We start from the raw sequence: 19,656 nt of genomic DNA, 5'->3' as shown, positions 1-19,656 counted from the left end.
AGCTCCTTCCATGACATCATTTTGCTTTAAAATTTGTTCAGATTATGAGAGTGGGGATTGTGGAAGAAGTAGGAATTTTTTTTTTAAATATACATTTATTTATTTATGGCTGCGTTGGGTCTTTGTTGCTGTGCGCGGGCTTTTCTCTAGTTGCGGCGAGCAAGGGCTACTCTTCAATGCGGTGCGCAGGTTTCTCATTGTGGTGGCTTCTCTTGTTGCAGAGCACAGGCTCTAGGCACGCGGGTTTCAGTAGTTGTGGCACGTGGGCTCAGTAGCTGTGGCTTGCAGGCTCTAGAGTGCAGGCTCTGTAGTTGTGGCACACGGGCTTAGTTGCTCTATGGCATGTGGAATCTTCCGGGACCAGGGCTCGAACCCTTGTCCCCTGCATTGGCAGGCAGATTCTTAACCACTGCTCCACCAGGGAAGTCCAAGAAGTAGGAATTTGAAAGTTCAGAATGTACTGGTCATGTGACCCCCCCCCACCCCCCACCCCAAAGCTTTGAAATATCTTTTTGGTGCTTCCAGATACAGAGAGAGAAGGAGTGTCATGTAGTGGTTAATCTGAACCTTGAAGAATTAGGAGGGTTTCTTTTTTGTCACTACCTAGGGAAAGCTGAGTTGGCATGAAGAAATTAGAGGTTAAATCATGTGTTTTTGTTGACTGGCAGACTTGAGCTGGAGTTGGGGAAGATCATTGATAGAGACTGGATTCTGGCAGAGCAAGAAAAGTCCTGACAAATGGAGAAGTGGGGTCTCTAGGGCCCTCACAGTGAGAGACTGACAGTCCCTCTGCTTTTGCCCCTTCCCTTCAACTGGGCCATCCTTTCCTCTGCCCCACCAAGTTCCCTTTGGCCTGAAGCTCACTGAAGCTGCTCCTCCCTTTTCTGCTCTTTTCCAAATCCCCCTTCCTTTTAATGATGCCCTTTTCCTTTTAATAAAGTTCATATATGTGCATTCAGGAACATAAAAGAGGAAAACAAAACCAAACTTCATCTGAGAACCGTTTCCCTTTGAAAACTCTTGGTATTTGTTTTTCTATCCATTTTGTCCAGATTTGGTCTTGGATTGGAGATGCAAGGCACTGTGCCTGGTGACTTAATCAGACTGGAGTCAGCCAGCAATATTTATTATCTTAGGATGTGAGCACTAGGAGAACCCTTCCAGAACATCTGGAGCAACCACGCTCATTTCATACGTGGAACATTTGAAGCCCAAAGAGGTCAAGTGATCATTGTTAACAGATATCAAATAAACATCTGCAATGAGGAGGACGCTCTTCCGGCACAGATAGGTTCTTTTGAATGGTCCAACCATTCTGATTAGTAAGATGGGTGGAGTGATTTGCTGGGGTCCTTCCAGATCTCCTATTATGCAAGCACAGAAACATCAGAAAACAGCAGCATTACCCACATCAAACCCTTCCTAAATTGTGAACTGTCCCTCAACAGCTGAGAGTTAGAAAAGGTTGTCTGACCCTCTGATTTCTAAACCCACCTTAAACCTCAACTCTTTGCCCCCGGAGACCACTACACAGTAGGTATCAAGAGACGTTTGCGAAATGCATGAACCAACTTCCCTCGAGGTCCTTCCCTGCTTCCCCTCCCCCTCCTCTCCCACTAGGTACTGTGCCAGCATTTGAGCCCCTGACCGGGGACTTTTGGGGATCTTGTCTGGCTTCCTCAGACAGTGACCCCGTCCCTGGGTCAGGAGCAGGGCTCCATTTTTCACTGTGGGACGCTGGACTCTCATATTTTTTCTCGGGATAGGGGCTCTTGTTTGGGGGGCATGCGAGCATCGAAAATGGCCCGAGCTGGTCTTGGGAGCACTAGGGGGATGCGTGGTGGCGCTTGCCGTTCTAGCCGGGAAAGAAGGCCGGGCGTTCCTACCGGCAGGGAGAGGCAGACCACCGGACCCAGAGCTCCAGCTGCACAGCGCGGTTCCCCGCGGGCGCCGAGTGGGCGGGGCCTGGCGGGGGCGGGGTCTGCCGCTGTCAGGTGACAGCGCGGCGGGCGGTGGCGGCAGAGGCCAAGGGGCGTCAGACGCGCCGAGTGGCTGGCGGGACAGTCGCGGCAGCCGGGGTAGCAGGGCCGCGGCCATGGGGGGCTTGAAGGACGAGCTGCTCAAGGCCATCTGGCATGCTTTCACCGCGCTCGACCTGGACCACAGCGGCAAGGTCTCGAAGTCCCAGCTCAAGGTGGGCGCACCCGCCTACCGCGGGCCCGCACTCGCCCCTATCCGGCGCGTGCTCTACTACCACCGGGTGGAAGCGGGCAGGCGGGCGGTGACCATAGGGGATGGCGGACCGGAATGCGGCCGAGCGGCCTGCTCGGGGTGGAGGGAGCCGAGACCGGGATTTGGCATTTTTCGCCTCCCTCTTGCTTTCGGGCCTCGCGCTCGGACCGGTGCGTTAGTTCCCTCAGGGCTCCTGGTGCTCGGGGTGGAGGGAGCCGAGGCCGGGATTTGGCATTTTTCGCCTCCCTCTTGCTTTCGGGCCTCGCGCTCGGACCGGTGCGTTAGTTCCCTCAGGGCTCCTGGTGAGCAAGGGACGGCGCGGGTGGGGGGCTCTGAGGGGCGAGCCGGTCTCCCTGTTGGCGCGGGAGGCCCAGAAAGTTTGACTCGGAGAGGGCGGTGGGAAGCTCCCTTAGGAAACCTATCCAAAGTTTCCTCCCTGCTCTGGGAGAGGAAGGGACTTGCCCAAGGTGACTGGTCAGAGCCCTCTAAGGGGCACGCTCGCACCGGGGCAGTTCTCAAAACGGCCAAATGCCCTCCAGGCAACCAGGCAGTTCCGAGAAGAGAGAAGTGCCCCAGAGCCTGGCCCGCAGCGGCCTCCAATTTTGGGGCGCTTTGGCGGTGGGGTACCCTTTCCGACTAGGGAGGAAGACCTAGCGTCCTCAGGTCTGGAACGAATCGAGGGTGTGCCGTGTGCCGCAGGGACCTTAGTTTCCGGGTGAGAAGCTCTGATCTGGCACTTTGCAAAAGCAAGTGCTTTTGCAGAGTCTTTATTGTGACTGCCAAAGACCCCATCATTAAATGAGCGTATAAGGTATAAATAAAGGAATGCTTGTAAATTGAGTAACCCCAAGCAGGGTAAGTGGCATTTAGCCAGGAGAAATTGGCAGCTTCTTGAAAGTGTAAAATATGGAAACAGACAAGAAGAGCCATTCATAGACATTTAAAAATATACACATTTTGGATCTGAATGTCTGGTTTTCTTAGCCTCTTCTGGGAGTGAATTTCTGAAGATTGAGTTTGCTTTGTATATTTTGTGCAGTAATCAGGAGGTTCTCATGACTAGTGGCTTTTATGCCAGTAGGACTTAGCATTCTGCCTGTTTTCCTTTTACCCTTCTCTTTTTTTTCTCATTCATAAAAACATAGTCTGGAAGGTTTCATAGAGATCATCCATTTAATCTTTATTTGACTTTATTTTTAAAATTTACATAGAGTAAAATTGACTATTTTGGTGGATGGTTCTGAGTTTTAACATATATAGATTTGTATAACTACTACCAAAATCAGGGTTCCATCATCCCCAAAAGTTCCCTCATGCTGCCCCCCTCTTCCTCAAGTGCTGGCAATCAATGATCTGTTCTTAATTGCTATAGTTTTGTCTCTTCTACAGTGTCATAAAAATGGAGTCATACAGTATGTAACCTTTTGACAGTGACTTCTTTTGCTCAGCATAATGCCTTAGAGATTCACCTATGTTGTTGTGTATCAATAATTCGTTTTATTGCTAAGCAATATTCCATTGTATGGTTGTACCATAGTTAATCCATTCACCCTTGAAGAACATTTGTGTTATTTCCATTTTTTGGTGATTATGAATAGAGTTGCATTTTACTCTTCACTGTTTTTACTTTTAATTTACCTATCCCACTATGTTTAAAGTGAGTTTCTTGTAGATGGCATGTAGTTGGGTCTTGTTTTTTTTTTTAATCCATTCTAACAATCTTTTAATTGGTGTGTTTAGACCAATTACATTTAATTATGATGTTCGATTTAGGGTTACCATTTGACTATTTGGTTTCTGTTTGTTTTCACTATTTTTTCATTTTTTTCTCTTCCAATTGATGGCATTAACGAAATATTTTCTATTACTTTTGTTGTACACCATTCAAAATTGTCTTTGTGGCTGCTTATGGAAAAAGTGTCCAGAGGATTCTTGACTGTGGGCTTGGCAGGAAGTATTAAATCCTAGTGCATAGCTTTGACCCACAGGATGTTGATAATGCAAATGTGTCGTTGTATTTTGTCTCTTTGTCTGCTTAACTGAGAGATTTCGGGATTGATTCAGTTCTGTTCATCTTGCCAGTGTTTCTGGAATTGGAAATATTAAAAAGTTTCTGTTTAGTTCTCTCCTTTTTGGAGTTTTGACTCTGAAGTTCGACGTTCATTGATCCATTGGCTAGGAATAGAGTTTTTGCCTTAATTTGCTCATTCATTCATTTGTTCATAAATAACCTTTTGCATATACTTTGTGTAAATTACCATGCTAATTTTATAAAAAGATCAGTATTTTTAGGCTCTTAAGAGTTAATATCTCCTTGGAGAAAATATCATACAATTGATTTATTAAATAGCAGACTAAAAATTACATACCCAAAATGAGGTTAAAATTTATTGCTTTGGAAAACTGTATGGGCATTTTAAAATACTTTGGACACTTGTCTTTTGGAATTACCTTCACAGTTTTTGACGTGAGTGGTGACACTTCATGTGTTAGATACTGTGCCTAATTCTAAGGGTGATATGATAGTGAAGGTGGGGGAAAAAGAAACATATGAATTTTTGCGTTCAAAGAGTTTAAATGTTGGTAGGCAAACTAAAAGAATAGGCAACCCTTAGAGAAGTCTCTCTCTGCCTTTCTGTGTATATATATAGATTATATTACTTAGACAATTACCCTATCCTTAAAAAAATGTAAGATCTGGTGGTAGAGATAAGAAGTACAGGAATACTATGGAGAGGAAGATGTTAAATGTGATAGAAGATAAGAGCCCATGATGAATGTGATAGAAGATAAGAGCCCATGAGGTTTTAGAGGAAGAGACCAGTACTTTTTTTTTTTTTTTTTTTTTTTTTTTGCGGTACGCGGGCCTCTCACTGTTGTGGCCTCTCCCGTCGTGGAGCACAGGCTCCGGACGCACAGGCTCAGCGGCCATGGCTCGCGGGGCCTAGCCGCTCCGCGGCATGTGGGATCTTCCCGGACCGGGGCAGGAACCCGTGTCCCCTGCGTCAGCAGGCGGACTCTCAACCACTGCGCCACCAGGGAAGCCCAAGACCAGTACTTTTTACTGGTGGAATTACTTCATGAAAAAGCTTTGAAATTGCCTCTGAAGAAAGCTAGAATGTGATTATGTGGAAATGGGAGGAGAATTAAGCCCATCCTATTCATTCATTCATTCATTCATTCTTTCTTTCAATGGGTATTTATTGACTGCTTTTAGCGCTAAGGGATCCCTGTGAACTACTGCAGGCCACAGGAATTAATCAGGCATTTATAGGGACTTCTGTGTAACTGATTTTGATTGGAGTGTAGGATATGAGTGTGTTTGTGTGTATGTATAAGAAAGAGTTTTTTTTTTTTTTCTTTTTTGCGGTACGCGGGCCTCTCACTGTTGTGGCCTCTCCCGTTGCGGAGCACAGGCTCCGGACGCGCAGGCTCAGCGGCCATGGGTCACGGGCCCAGCCGCTCTGCGGCATGTGGAATCTTCCCGGACCAGGGTACGAACCCGCGTCCCCTGCATCAGCAGGCAGACCCTCAACCACTGCGCCACCAGGGAAGCCCAAGAAAGAGTTTTTGATGGATGGATATTTACCTGGAGATGATGTCCTTGGGTAAGTGTGGGGCTGTTGGTACAGGATCTTGGTAGTTGAAGCTTGGAAAAAGGAGAGAAGAGGTTCAACAGTGGCCTTGGGGAATGGCTACAGTAGGTGGTGAGAGGAAGAATGGAAGCCGGGGGACCAGAAATGGGATATAAGAACCACTTTGGGGCAACACTGGTGCTGAGGAAGAAGAGATTTTCAAGGAAAACATTGTCTGTTATCTTTGAGAGTTAATTTATTATTATTATGTACATATATTTTGGAGATTGTAAAGTAATGATATTGATTCTTCCCTGCCGTAGCTCATAAACTACATTATTTCTTCTTTTGTGAAGAGAAGTTGTGAAAAGTTTGGAGTATTGGCATCATCTTGGGAATAAATTTATTTTTGACTTTTAAGGAGATTTCTTTGCAGTACAGTACTCATTTAGATAAATGTGTTTGGGTCACTGCTATAATTAGTAAATATTTTCCTTGAGGTCCCCCAGTTTAGTACAAAAATCTTACTGTTTTTCTTTTGGCTGTGTTGGGTTTTCCTTGCAGTGCGAGGGCTTCTCATTGCAGTGGCTTCTCTCGTTGCGGAGCACGGGCTCTAGGTGCACGGGCTTCAGCAGTTGTGGTTTGCGGGCTCTAGAGCGCAGGCTCAGTAGTTTTGGCGCCTGGGCTTAGTTGTTCCAGGGCATGTAGGATCTTCCCGGACCAGGGCTCGAACCTGTGTCTCCTGCATTGGCAGGCGGATTCTTAACCATTGTGCCACCAGGGAAGTCCCCACAAAGCTTATTTAAAAAAATTTTTTTTTAATTTTAAAAATTTACTTTATTGAAGTATAGTTGATTTAGAGTGTTGTGTTAATTTCTGCTGTATAGCAAAGTGATTGTTATACATATATACATTCTTTTTCATATTTTCTATTATGGTTTATCACAGGATATTAAATATAGTTCCCTGTGCTGTACAGTAGGACCTCGTTGTTTATCCATTCTATATATAATAGTTTGCATCTGCCAATCCCAAACTCCCAATCCATCCCTCTCTCACCTCGCCTTCTGCTTGGCAACCACAAGTCAAAAAGCTTATTTTTTATACCTAAATTTTATTATTAACTAATAGCATTTTTTAAACATCTTTATTGGAGTATAATTGCTTTACAATGGTGTGTTAGTTTCTGCTGTATAACAAAGTGAATCAGCTATACATATACATATATCCCCATATCTCCTCCCTCTTGCATCTCCCTCCCACCCTCCCTATCCCACCCCTCTAGGTGGTCACAAAGCACCAAGCTGATCTCTCTGTGCTATGCGGCTGCTTCCTACTAGCTATCTGTTTTACATTTGGTAGTGTATATATGTCCATGCCGCTCTCTCACTTCGTCCCAGCTTACCCTTCCCCCTCCCCGTGTCCTCAAGTCCATTCTCTACGTCTGCGTCTTTATTCCTGTCCTGCCCCTAGGTTCTTCAGAAGCATTTTTTTTTTTAGATTCCATATATATGTGTTAGCCTAAGGTATTTGTTTTTCTCTTTCTGACTTACTTCACTCTGTATGACAGTCTCTAGGTCCATCCACCTCACTACAAATAACTCAATATCGTTCCTTTTTATGGCTGAGTAATATTCCATTGTATATATGCGCCACATCTTCTTTATCCATTCATCTGTCAATGGACACTTAGGTTGCTTCCATGACCTGGCTATTGTAAATAGAGCTGCAGTGAACACTGTGGTACATGACTCTTTTTGAATTATGGTTTTCTCAGGGTATATCCCCAGTAGTGGGATTGCTGGGTCATATGGTAGTTCTATTTTTAGTTTAAGGAACCTCCATACTGTTCTCCATAGTGGCTGTATCAATTTACATTCCCACCAACAGTGCAAGAGGATTTCCTTTTCTCCACACCCTCTCCACCATTTATTGTTTGTAGATTTTTTGATGATGGCCATTCTGACTGGTATGAGGTGATACCTCATTGTAGTTTTTTTTTTTTTTTTTTTTTTCTGTACACGGGCCTCTCACTGTTGTGGCCTCTCCCATTGCGGAGCACAGGCTCAGCGGCCATGGCTCATGGGCCCAGCCGCTCCGCGGCATGTGGGATTTTCCCGGACCGGGGCACGAACCTGTGTCCCCTGCATCGGCAGGCGGACTCTCAACCACTGCGCCACCAGGGAAGCCCCTCATTGTAGTTTTGATTTGCATTTCTCTAGTGATTAGTGATGTTGAGCATCCTTTCATGTCTTTGTTGGCAATCTGTATATCTTCTTTGGAGAAATGTCTGTTGAGGTCTTCCACCCATTTTTGGATTGGGTTGTTTGTTTTTTTGATATTGAGCAGCTCATATTAAAGGAGATTAAGCCTTCATCAGTTGCTTCATTTACAAATATTTTCTCCCATTCTGAGGGTTGTCTTTTCGTCTTGTTTATGGTTTCCTTTACTTTGCAAAAGCGTTTAAGTTTCATTAGGTCCCATTTGTTTATTTTTGTTTTTATTTCATTTCTCTAGGAGGTGGGTCAAAAAGGATCTTGCTGTGATTTATGTCATAGAGTGTTCTGCCTATGTTTTCCTCTAAGAGTTTTATAGTATCTGGCCTTACATTTAGGTCTTTAATCATTTTGAGTTTATTTTTGTGTGTGGTGTTAGGGAGTGTTCTAATTTCATTCTTTTACATGTAGCTGTCCAGTTTTCCCAGGACCACTTATTGAAGAGTAATAGCATATTTTTGAGTAAAACAAAAATTACCATCTGTATAAATTTTGAAACTTAAAATACAAAGAAAAAATTAACATAAGAAAGATATTTGTTGGGACTTCCCTGGTGGTGCAGCGGTTAAGAATCCGCCTGCCAATGCAGGGGACACGGGTTCGATCCCTGGCAAGATCCCGCATGCCACGGAGCAACTAAGCCTGAGAGCCACAACTTCTGAGCCTGCGCTCTAGAGCCCATGAGCCACAACTACTGAGCCTGCATGCCACAAATACTGAAGCCCGTGCACCTAGAGCCCATGCTTTGCAACAAGAGAAGTCACTGCAATGAGAAGCCTGCACACTGCAACAAAGAGTAGCCCCCGCTTGCCGCAACTAGAGAAAGCCCGTGTGCAGCAATGAAGACCCAACGCAGACAAAAAAATTTATTAAAAATAAAAGATATTTGTTGAGGCAAACATAGATTTTCATTAAACTTAGCAATAAGATAAAAATACAGAACACAGAATTTAAAAACTACTTGTGACTTACATAAGCTACTATAGAAGCAGATGTTGGGCTGTCCTCTAGTCCAGCAGTCCTCAACCTTTTTGGCAGTAGGGACTGGTTTTGTGGAAGACAGTATTTCCACAGGGCGGTGGCGGGGGATGGTTCAGGTGGTAATGTGAACAGTGGGGAGCGATGGGAATGGCAGATGAAGCTTTGCTTGCGTGCCACTCACTTCCTGCTGTGCGGCCAGTTCCTAACAGGCTGCGGACCGGTACTGGTCTGCGGCCTGGGGGTTGGGGACCCCTGCTCTAGACACAGTGGCGTTTCTAGTTAAAACAGCTGGGCATGAGGTCATTGCAGGTCAATATCTTGATCTTCATTAAAGAACACCCCTTATCACCTCCATGCCCTCCAACAAATAGGGAACCAACTCTGCCTCACTTTCCTTACCTTGATTCTTTCTTCCACGTTCCCTGTGATTTCCTTGAGCTTCCTCCTGGCAATTTGTGCACCCTCTCCAGGGGACCTCTGTCTCTTTGGCTCCAGTTGTGGCATTTCTGGCTCCCTACCTGAGTTGTAGCTGTATAGGTCTCCATCCGCACAGTCAGCCTGTGCACCCCCATAGCAGTCATCAGCTATATTAGCTTAATCTGTAATTGGATTTTTAGAAGGCAACTCATTATTTTTTAAATGAATTTATTTATTTTTATTTTTGGCTGTGTTGGGTCTTCATTGCTGCACGTGGGCTTTTCTCTGGTTGCGGCGAGCAGGGGTTACTCTTTGTTGAGGTGCACGGGCTTCTCATTGTGGCGGCCTCTATTATTGTGGAGCACGGGCTCTAGGCATGTGGGCTTCAGTAGTTGTGGCATGTGGGTTCTAGAGCACAGGCTCAGTAGTTGTGGCACACGGGCTTAGTTGCTCCGTGGCATGTGGGATCTTCCCGGGCCAGGGTTCGAACCCGTGTCCCCTGAATTGGCAGGAGGATTCTTAACCACTGTGCCACCAGGGAAGCCCGCAACTCATTTTTTTAACTGTCATTGATTTGCTGTCACTATTTTTCAGGCTGGAACACAGAGGGATACTAAACTAAGTTATTGTTTCTTCTTGTTTTTTTTTTTTTTTTTTGCGGTACGCGGGCCTCTCACTCTCCCGTTGCAGAGTACAGGCTCCGGACGTGCAGTCTCAGCGGCCGTGGCTCATGGGCCCAGCCGCTCTGTGGCATGTGGGATCTTCCCAGACCGGGGCACGAACCCGTGTCCCCTGCATCGGCAGGCGGACTCTCAACCACTGCGCCACCAGGGAAGCCCTAAGTTATTGTTTTAAGTTAAGCTTGTTCTAATTGTGTGGAGATCTACTTTTCAGCTGCTGAAATAGATAGCAATAGGCTTATGGTGGGAGAGAAATCTTCAGAAACACATTCTTTACTTGCTTTTATACTTGTATTCATTAATAGCCCTTCCTTAGAAAAAACTGTAGTTTAAGTCTATGTTCATCTTGAATTCAGTTAAAAACTACTGGGAGAGATTTTGATGGAAGCTTTTCTTTATATCTGTAGGAAGGTGCTACATACATGTAGGTGGCTGAGTAAACATTATTGAACTTTTTTTCACCTATTTTTCCCTTGGTTTTGATGTTTGTGCCCTTCTTTTGTCTTTTTTTTTTTTTAATGAGGGACATTTGTGTGTGGATTCCATATTTTAGTAAACTTTATTAATATGCCATCTGAAACAGACATTGTTACTTTTAGGTATGTAAGTTTACAAAAGTCATAAGGGAAATAGGTATTGGACATATTGTTTGAAGGAGAAGCAACAATTATCTTCTTCTCCATTGGTGTTTATAAATTATCTTCAGATTATTTAGAATTTTGATGGTCTTGCAGAAAGATACTAAATCTCCAGTGTTACTTAGAAATACATGCAATTCCAAGAAGTTGAAGAGATGAAGCCTATCATTTAAACAAGTGTACATCAAAAAGAAACTTTTTGAATAGTTCATATATACATATGGTATAAAATTCATAATGTACTAAAGGGCATTTACAAAAGTGAAAAGTAAGTTTCCTCCAACCCCTGGCCCACACTAGTTACCTGCCCCTGAGGTAACCATTGTTACTAGTTTTTTTTGTATTCCTTCCAGAAATCAAAATGTACCTTAAAATTGAACTCTCCTACACTGTTGATGGGAATGTAAGTTGGTGCAGCCACTTGGAGAACAGTATGGAGGTTCCTTAAAATAAAATTGCCATATGATCCAGCAATCTCACTCCTGGGCACATATCTGGAGAAAACTGTAATTCAAAGAGGTACATGCATCCCAGTGTTCGTTGCAGCACTGTTTACAATGCCTATTGATTGATGAATGAATAAAGAAGATGTAGTATACACACACACACACACACACACACACACACACACACACACACACACAATGGAATATTACTCAGCCATAAAAAAGAATGAAATAGTGCCATTTGCATCAACATGGATGGACCTAGAGATTATCATACTAAATGAAGTAAGCCAGACAGAGAAAGACAAATATCGTATATCACTTATATGTGGAATCTTAAAAAAAAAACAAATGAACTTATTTACAAAACAGAAACAGACCCACAGACATAGAAAACAAACTTGTGGCTACCGAAAGGGAAAGGAGGAGGGAAGGATAAATTAGGAGGTTGGGATTAACATGTGCACACTACTATACATAATATGTATAGTATATTCAATATTTTGTAATAACTTATAAGGGAAAAGAACCTGAAAAAGAATATGTATCTGTATATATATAACTGAATTACTTTGTTGTACACCTGAAACTAACAGATCATTGTAAATCAACTATACTTCAATAAAAAAGTACCTTAAAATTAGTACTCTTACTGTTATAGTTAGTGTTGTCTTCTTAAATATAGCAAAATCTAGTGATAGTTTTCCAACGTCTGTTATAATTTTACTTTACAATTATGGTTGCAGTGTGAATTACATGTCAGTGCTGGAAATGTCTTGAATAAGATTATTGGCTCTGCACTCTTATCCTGTTGTTTTTAGAAACGCAGGGTTTTGTTTTGTTTTAAATTGTGCCCTTTTGAAGTAAAAGAGCTCACAACTAGTGAGGATGTAAATGAAAAAAAATTGAGGAACAACATGAGTAGTTTGAATCTTTATTCATTTCTCAATGATAGATTTTCAACTAAATGTTCTTTAATTTTTGCCCTGCGGTTGATTTTCGTATCTTGTGAATAATGTCATGTGTTCTGTTCCCATGTAGGCATTTAGCTTCAAAAATTTTTAATCTTGCTAGTTACAAAAGTAATTGAGCCAGGCCAGTGGTCTGTTGAAAATATAAAGGAAGCAAGTTACAGTAAAGGGCTTTTATTGTGTGAGACACAATGTAAAAGATTTGGTTAATTCTTGTGAATTTGGCATGTATAGTATTCCTTCCCTAATCTTTAGTGTTATGTTTCTGTTAACCCCTGTGGTTAAAGTTGTTTCTGTTCTAAAAATCTAATTTAAAAAAAAACCCCATTTAGAGAACCAGAGCATGACTTAGGAGCGAGCCTGTGAAAGTCTTTGTAAATATTTTTTGCATCTCACCAAAATGAAACAGTAAAGACAGCTCTCCAAATAAAGAGCATGTAAGAGACATTCAAACATCTTAAAATGGTAATAATGGATTCTGGATTATTTCCTTTTTCCGTTTCTTACTTGCTAGAAACTTTTCAGTAAGATAGACTGGAAGTTTTTGTTTTTTTGAAACATATGTAAACTTTTGCTTTATTGAGGATAATACGCAATCCACGAGGCACTTTTGTGTGTGTGGCCTTCCATCTTAATAGCCAGTGCATTTCTAATCTTATGACTCAGAGGCTCTTAACCTTCCTGGTCCCCATTTTGTATTTCCTTTGGGGTCTTACTGCAGTCCCAGAGGTACATAGTAACTGGAAGCTAGAGACGGAAGAGGCTTTGAATAACCTTTTCTCACTTATTCAGTTTGCCCTCTCATTCCCCGACCCCCCCACCGCCCCACCCCCCAGGAGGGTTATTGTAATCCCCTCAATGATTATTAACACATTGGAATCCGAATCCTGCAACATAAGTCTAAGTTAGTCTTTGCCTCAGCTTCCTTTGTGTTTCCCAAGGCTTCATTTCATAAATCTATTTTCCTCCTCTTCTGCTTTATTTCCTTCTTCTCATTCTACCTTCAGATTCCTTTTTTTTTTAACCCAAAATCTGTGTCTACTTGAAACTGCAGTTTTCAGAAATTAATTTTTAATTGTAGAAAGGTATTTGGGAGTAAATCTGCATATAGTCAAATTTCATATAAGGAGATCTTACAGTTAGGAAGAGATTTCTACAATGTCAGAAAAATTAGTTTTTTTCATCTCAAGGTTCTTCTATGCCTTCTTTACCCTTTGCTTCCTTAGGAATATTTAGCTTTACAGCCACAATGGCTTACCAACCAGAAGTGACAGCAGTTAGGATAAAAGTTGTTCTGTCAGATGGACAATGTCGAAGGTGTTATATTTCACTGGGTAGGCACCTCTGGGAGGATGGAGCACCTGCATTACCAGGCAGCACATCTCCATCAGTTCTTTTTTTAATTGAAGTATAGTTGATTTACAGTGTTTTGCCAATCTCTGCTCTACAGCAAAGTGACTCAGTTATACACATACATATATTCTTTTTTTATATTCTTTTCCATTATGGTTTATCACAGGATATTGCTATACATGTGGTATACATTAGGACCTTGTTTATTCATTCTAAATGTAATAGTTTGCATCTACCAACCACAAGCTCCCAGTCCATCCCTCATCAGTGCTTTTTGTTCATAGGGTGTTGTATGTCTCAGGCAGATGCTGTTACCTTGGAGTTGAGAGCAGGAGCTGGTAGGCAGCTGACTTAACTCTCAGTGATGATTTGAGAAAATGCTGTTAGATAATGGGACACCAGTCTGTTAGATCGAACTAGGTTGGAATTCTGAAGTTCTTCACCGGGGTGACTTTGGGGAATTTGCTTTGCTTGTTGTATTTAGTACTCTCTGTTAAATGGGAATTATAAGACATTTTAACAATATACTTGCTTGAATAGATGGAGCTCACAACCTCTATGTGTTACAACAGAACATTTACCAGCCAACTGTTTCTTACCAAACACTGATGTTGAAGAAAATTGATCTACAAAACAGTATACAAATTTGAAGGTTTTAATCTATACCTTTTGCTAGGGACTCTGGGGAAGTGAAAAATATACAGCATTGTCCCTTACCTTGAGGAGTGTGCAGTTTAGTAAAGAAGATAATACATGAAATGACTACAACAAGATAAAGTATAAGCAAGTTCTAGAAAGTGTGGAAAATGAGGGCTGTAGGCCATGCTGTCCAGTACATTAGCCATTAACCACATCTGGCTATTGAGCATTGAAAAGTAGCTAGTCCATGGGACTTCCCTGGTGGCGCAGTGGATAAGACTTTGTGCTCCCAATGCAGGGGGCTTGGGTTCCATCCCTGGTCAGGAAACTAGATCCCACATGCATGCTGCAACTAAGAGTTCGCATGCCGCAACGCCCGCCTGCTGCAACTAAGACCTGGAGCAACCAAATAAATAAATATTTAAAAAAAAAAAATGAAAAAGTAGCTAGTCTGAATTGAGATGTGCTGTAAATATAAAATATACACAGGATTTCAGAGACTTAGTACAAGAAAATAACAAGATATCTCTTTTAAAAATATTGATTACATGTTGTAGTTATCATATTTTGGATACATTAGTAAAATTAATTTTACCTGTTTCATTTTTTTTTTCTGTATGCAGGCCTCTCACTGTTGTGGCCTCTCCCGTTGCGGAGCACAGGCTCTGGACGCGCAGACTCAGCGGCCATGGTTTACGGGCCCAGCCGCTCCACGGCATGTGGGATCTTCCCGGACCAGGGCACGAACCTGTGTCCCCTGCATCGGCAGGCGGACTCTCAAACACTGCGCCACCAGGGAAGCCCTCCCTGTTTCTTTTTATGTTTTAAAAATGTGGCTATTAAAAATTTTTAATTCCATATGTAGTTTGCATATTTCTGTCAGATGGAGCTGCTGTAGAAGTTTAAAGGAAATAGAGAAAAAGATGCAGACAGTTTTAGGGGCTTCCCTGGTGGCACAGTGGTTAAGAATCTGCCTGCCAACGCAAGGGACATGGGTTCGAGCCCTGGTCCGGGAAGATCCCCCATGGAGCAACTAAGCCCGTGTGCCACAACTACTGAGCCCATGTGCCACAACTACTGAAGCCCGCGCGCCTAGAGCCTGTGCTCCGCAACAAGAGAAGCCACCACAATGAGAAGCCCGCACACCACAATGAAGAGTAGCCCCCACTTGAGCACCTAGAGAAAGCCCATGCACAGCAACGAAGACGCAACTCAGCCAAAAAATAAATAAATAAAATAAATCTGTAAAAAAAAAAAGATGCAGACAGTTGTAGACGAGAAACGTTTCATGGAGGCGATGGAATGTCAGCTGCTTCTGGAGGGAATGGGGCAAATCTTGTCCAGTATAGTCACAGAAAGATGACAGGTATGATGGTGGCATTGTGGATAAGAGCAGGAGCTAAAACTTGGAGTATTTGTGAGCAGTAAGGAAATACTCTGGGTGGAGTAGTGTTTGATTTGAGGCATGGTGGAAAATTAGGATTTAAAGGGAGATGGGGTTACATTTTAGATGGTTTCGTTCTTGTACAGAATACATGATTAATATGTATTTGTGGACTATGTTAGAATAGGTAGTTTAGAACTGATCCTGTAAAGAGAGGAAGTTATTAATACTTTTTGGGTAGATATATGACAAAGGTAGAGTTTTGAGATTATTCTAACAATGTGGGTGTGTTGACATGAGGGGAGGGGCTGGAGATGGGGAGACCAAGTGGTGGACTTCTGTGAAAGTTTACGCGTGCTAGACTGGGATGGTGGCAGTGGGAATCAAAACTGATATGCTCCCTACCCTCATGGAGCTTGAAGTCTTGTGAGTGATATAGATCAGCAAACCGACAATTCAAATATGATATAAAGTACACAGCGCTGGGAAACACAGAGGAAGGGAACCTACCTAACCTGTGGTGAGAATTGGAGGAGTTAGGTCAGAGAATGCTTCTAGAGGAACAGTTGTCACTGACCTTAAGAAATGTGTGAAGCTCCTCTATAAGAACAACTGTGATGAAAGATTTGGAAAGTAAATCCCTTGGAGGCACAGCAAAAAGTGTCAGGAGAGAGAACACTGGTTAGGGAGTCAGGAGACTTGTCTCTGCTCTGTTATTTGTGTGACCCTGGAAGGTTTCTTCTCCTTGCTGGGCTTCATTTTCCTCATTTGCAAAATGTGGGATAGCAGACAAGATCTTCAAGGCTTAGCCTTCTAATTGAACTTTGTCAGCTCGATATGTTTACCACGGTCTTATCCTGGTGAGTGGTCTTTGTTAGGGCCTCAGAAGGGAGAATGGGAGCTGCTGCTGGGGGCAGGGAGCCCTTGTTTCCCCAGCCCCACATTCTCTGGTTAGCCAACAGGGAAGCTCACTCAGTGGAGAGAGGAATGGCATCTGAATTGGATCCAGAAATAGGACAAACTATAAATTAAAAAAGTACAAGAGTAGGCGAGTCCATAGTTTTGTTGTTAAGGGAATGGTGGTACCAAAGTTAGAATCGGGGTGGGAAACCTGTTTTGGGGAGAAAGGTAATGAACTCTCCTTTGGATTTTTTGGATGTGAGGCAAATTTAGCATAGAAATCTTTCATGTTAGTGATATAAACCAGAGCTCAGTTGATAGGTCAAGACCAGAAAGGGATCTGAGAGTCATTCAGGTGACTTAATGTTTTCAGAATTAAAGCACTTTTTTAAGAACTTGGGGCTCAAAATTGGGCTTTGGGAAATGTCCAGATTGGGAGAATGAAGGGTAAGGGAGGTGACCCCATAAAGGTAGACCAAGGTAGAATAAGTTCTTTGAGAAATTTAGAAAATAGTATATCATGGGACCAAAAAAAGTCTTGAGAGGATGATCCAGACTGCTCAGTGCCAGAGACTTGGGAGAGTGAATTGTTTAGAAGGTATCTATCCCAGGTTGGGTTCTTCAGGAAACAGATGCTGAGACAGAGTTGGGAATGCAAAAGGGTTATTGGGAAGAAACGCTTATGGGAAAAAAGAGAGGAAACAGGATTGGGAAAAGGAGCTGTCAAATCATGATACAGACTTAACAAAACCAGGAGCTCTGGAGCAAAGATGGCCTGTTAGAGGATGTCCACCCTGGGGAGAAATGGTGTCACCAGCTTGCTCAGTCATTGGCTGAGGTGGACCCCGAAAGTACTAATAACTAGAGGCTCTCAGCTAACCACAGTCCTTGTAGCAGGGCAGCAGTTCCTTTTTTGAGTGGTGCAGCTCTGTGTCTACCACAGAATCTTTTTGAAAAAGCAATTTCATGACATTGATAGGGATAGAAAGAAGCCATATTATAGTGACTAGAAGGGGACAGAGTGGTCAGAGGATGGGGCAGCAGAGAGGTAAGCCTCAGATTTGTGATCTTTATCATCACCTTGGGTGTACACTGTGGCTTCAGCGGAGAAGAGTGTACTAAATTGAACTACCTAATTTCTCTGTCTTCTGCTATAGACTTCTCTCTCATACACTGTTAATTCCTCTTGAGTCCTTTCCTCAAAAATCTTTAGTGGAATTTTTAGAAACTGGACTGCTTTATTAGATCTCAGGTCAGATGAGTAATGCCTTCTAGTTCTGGTAGTGCTAATAACTAATGGAGGTTTTTTTACTTCAAAAATGACCTGAATTAGAGATTCCAATTAAACAAAAATTCTTCCTGGAAAGAATATACTGGTAGTATAGTGAAATACATTAAAAGACCCACATCTAGGGCTTCCCTGGTAGCGCAGTGGTTGAGAGTCCGCCTGCCGCGTACCGCAAAAAAAAAAAAAAAAAAAAAAGACCCACATCTAAATAAAGGTGATAGAGAAGCAAACTAAATGAAACTAAACAACAACAACAACAAAAAAACCAAAAAAAGAAAATTCTTAAATGGGACTCATTTAGTAAACATTTGTTGACATCAGGCACTCTCCCCTCGGCACTTTATTAGGTTTTTTTTTTTTTTTTTCTCCCAGTATGCGGCCCTCTCACTGCTGTGGCCTCTCCCGTTGCGGAGCACAGGCTCCGGACGCGCAGGCTCCGGACGCGCAGGCTCAGCGGCCATGGCTCATGGGACCAGCCGCTCCGCGGCATGTGGGATCCTCCCGGACCAGGGCACGAACCCGTGTCCCCTGCATTAGCAGGCGGACTCTCAACCACTGCGCCACCAGGGAAGCCCTTTATTAGGTTTTGATATTGCAGGATAGATACAATAAAGATCTTCTCTTTAAGGAGCTTACAGAGTAGTGGGAGAAATAGAAACAGAAGCTTATTGGAGTTAAATCTTCTTACTCATGATTTATCTTCCTTTTAAAAAAATGTTTATTTATTTAGGCTGTTCTAGGTCTTTGTTGTAGAATGCAGGATCCTTTTTCTTTTTAATATTTATTTATTTATTTGGTTGCTCTGGGTCTTAGTTGAGGCAGGCAGGCTCCTTAGTTGTGGCATGCATGTGGGATCTAGTTCCCTGGCCAGGGATCGAACCCGGGTCCCCTGCATTGGCAGTGTGGGGTCTTACCCACTGGACCACCAGGAAGTCCCTGACTTATCTTCTTAAAGACATATGTTTATGCTGTGATCCAGTGGGAGGCTGGAATCTAAGGAGGCTACCCAGATCAGGAGACTTTGTTGCCCATAGTGTGGCTTCTTCCAGAGGCATGGCAAAGCATAGTTCTTTGTGAATGACTCAAGTGAGTTAATTTCATCAACTTTATAGTCCTACGATGATCTCTTCATATTTTTTAATTTTATTGGTACTCTCTAGCTGAAACCCCAGATAGAGAGCACTAATAAAATTAATTTTAAAAATTAATTTAAAAATTTTACATAAATATAAAAGCTTCACTTTTTCTGATTATAAAGGTAGAACATAGTATATTCAAACAATACTTTAAGGCAGAGGTCCCCAACCTTTTTGACACCAGGGACCGGTTTCATGGAAGACAATTTTTCCACGGAATGGGGGCGTTGAGGGGGTATGGTTCAGGCAGTAATATGAGCGATGGGAAGCTATGGGGAGCAACAGATGAAGCTTTGCTAGCTCCCCTGCTGCTTACCTCCTGCTGTGCAGCCTGGTTTCTAACAGGCTGTGGACTGGTACTGGTCCATGGCCTGGGGGTTAGGGACCCCTGCTTTAAAGTATAGAGACAGGAACTTCCCTGGTGGTCCAGTGGTAAAGAATCTGCCTTACAATGCAGGGGACGTGGGTTTGATCCCTGGCCAGGGAACTATGATCCCACATGCCACGGGGCAACTAAGCCTGTGTGCTACAACTGCTGAGCTCATGTGCCTCAACTAGAGAACCTGCTTGCCGCAAACTACAGAGCCCAGGTGCCTTGGAGCCTGCGCGCCACAACTAGAGAAGAGAAAACCCACCGCCACAGCTAGAGAGAAGCCTGGGCACCACAACAAAAGATCCCGCATGCCTCAATGAAGATCCCATGTGCCACAGCTAAGACCCGATGAAGCCAAAAATAAATA

The 19,656-nt window shown here is 43.1% G+C and overlaps 1 protein-coding gene across 2 annotated transcripts in view; it reads left to right on the top strand.

Annotated features, from left to right (window-relative positions):
• The first annotated feature begins 1,949 nt into the window (after nt 1–1,949).
• Nucleotides 1,950–19,656, top strand: part of SWAP70 (switching B cell complex subunit SWAP70) — a 79,063-nt gene continuing 61,356 nt past the window's right edge. For both annotated transcript variants that reach the window (XR_013829423.1, XM_079929045.1), the window contains exon 1: nt 1,950–2,194. Coding sequence is in view for 1 of the 2 variants with exons in the window: in XM_079929045.1 (XP_079785171.1) it covers nt 2,096–2,194 (99 nt within the window). In the remaining variant the exon portion in view is untranslated. The remainder of the gene's footprint in view (nt 2,195–19,656) is intronic.

Source organism: Stenella coeruleoalba, assembly GCF_951394435.1.
Source record: "Stenella coeruleoalba genome assembly, chromosome: 8".
In the NCBI taxonomy this organism is placed as follows: Eukaryota; Metazoa; Chordata; class Mammalia; order Artiodactyla; family Delphinidae; genus Stenella; species Stenella coeruleoalba.
Note: the sequence above shows the minus strand (reverse complement) of the source record. Positions and strands in the feature narration are given on the sequence as shown.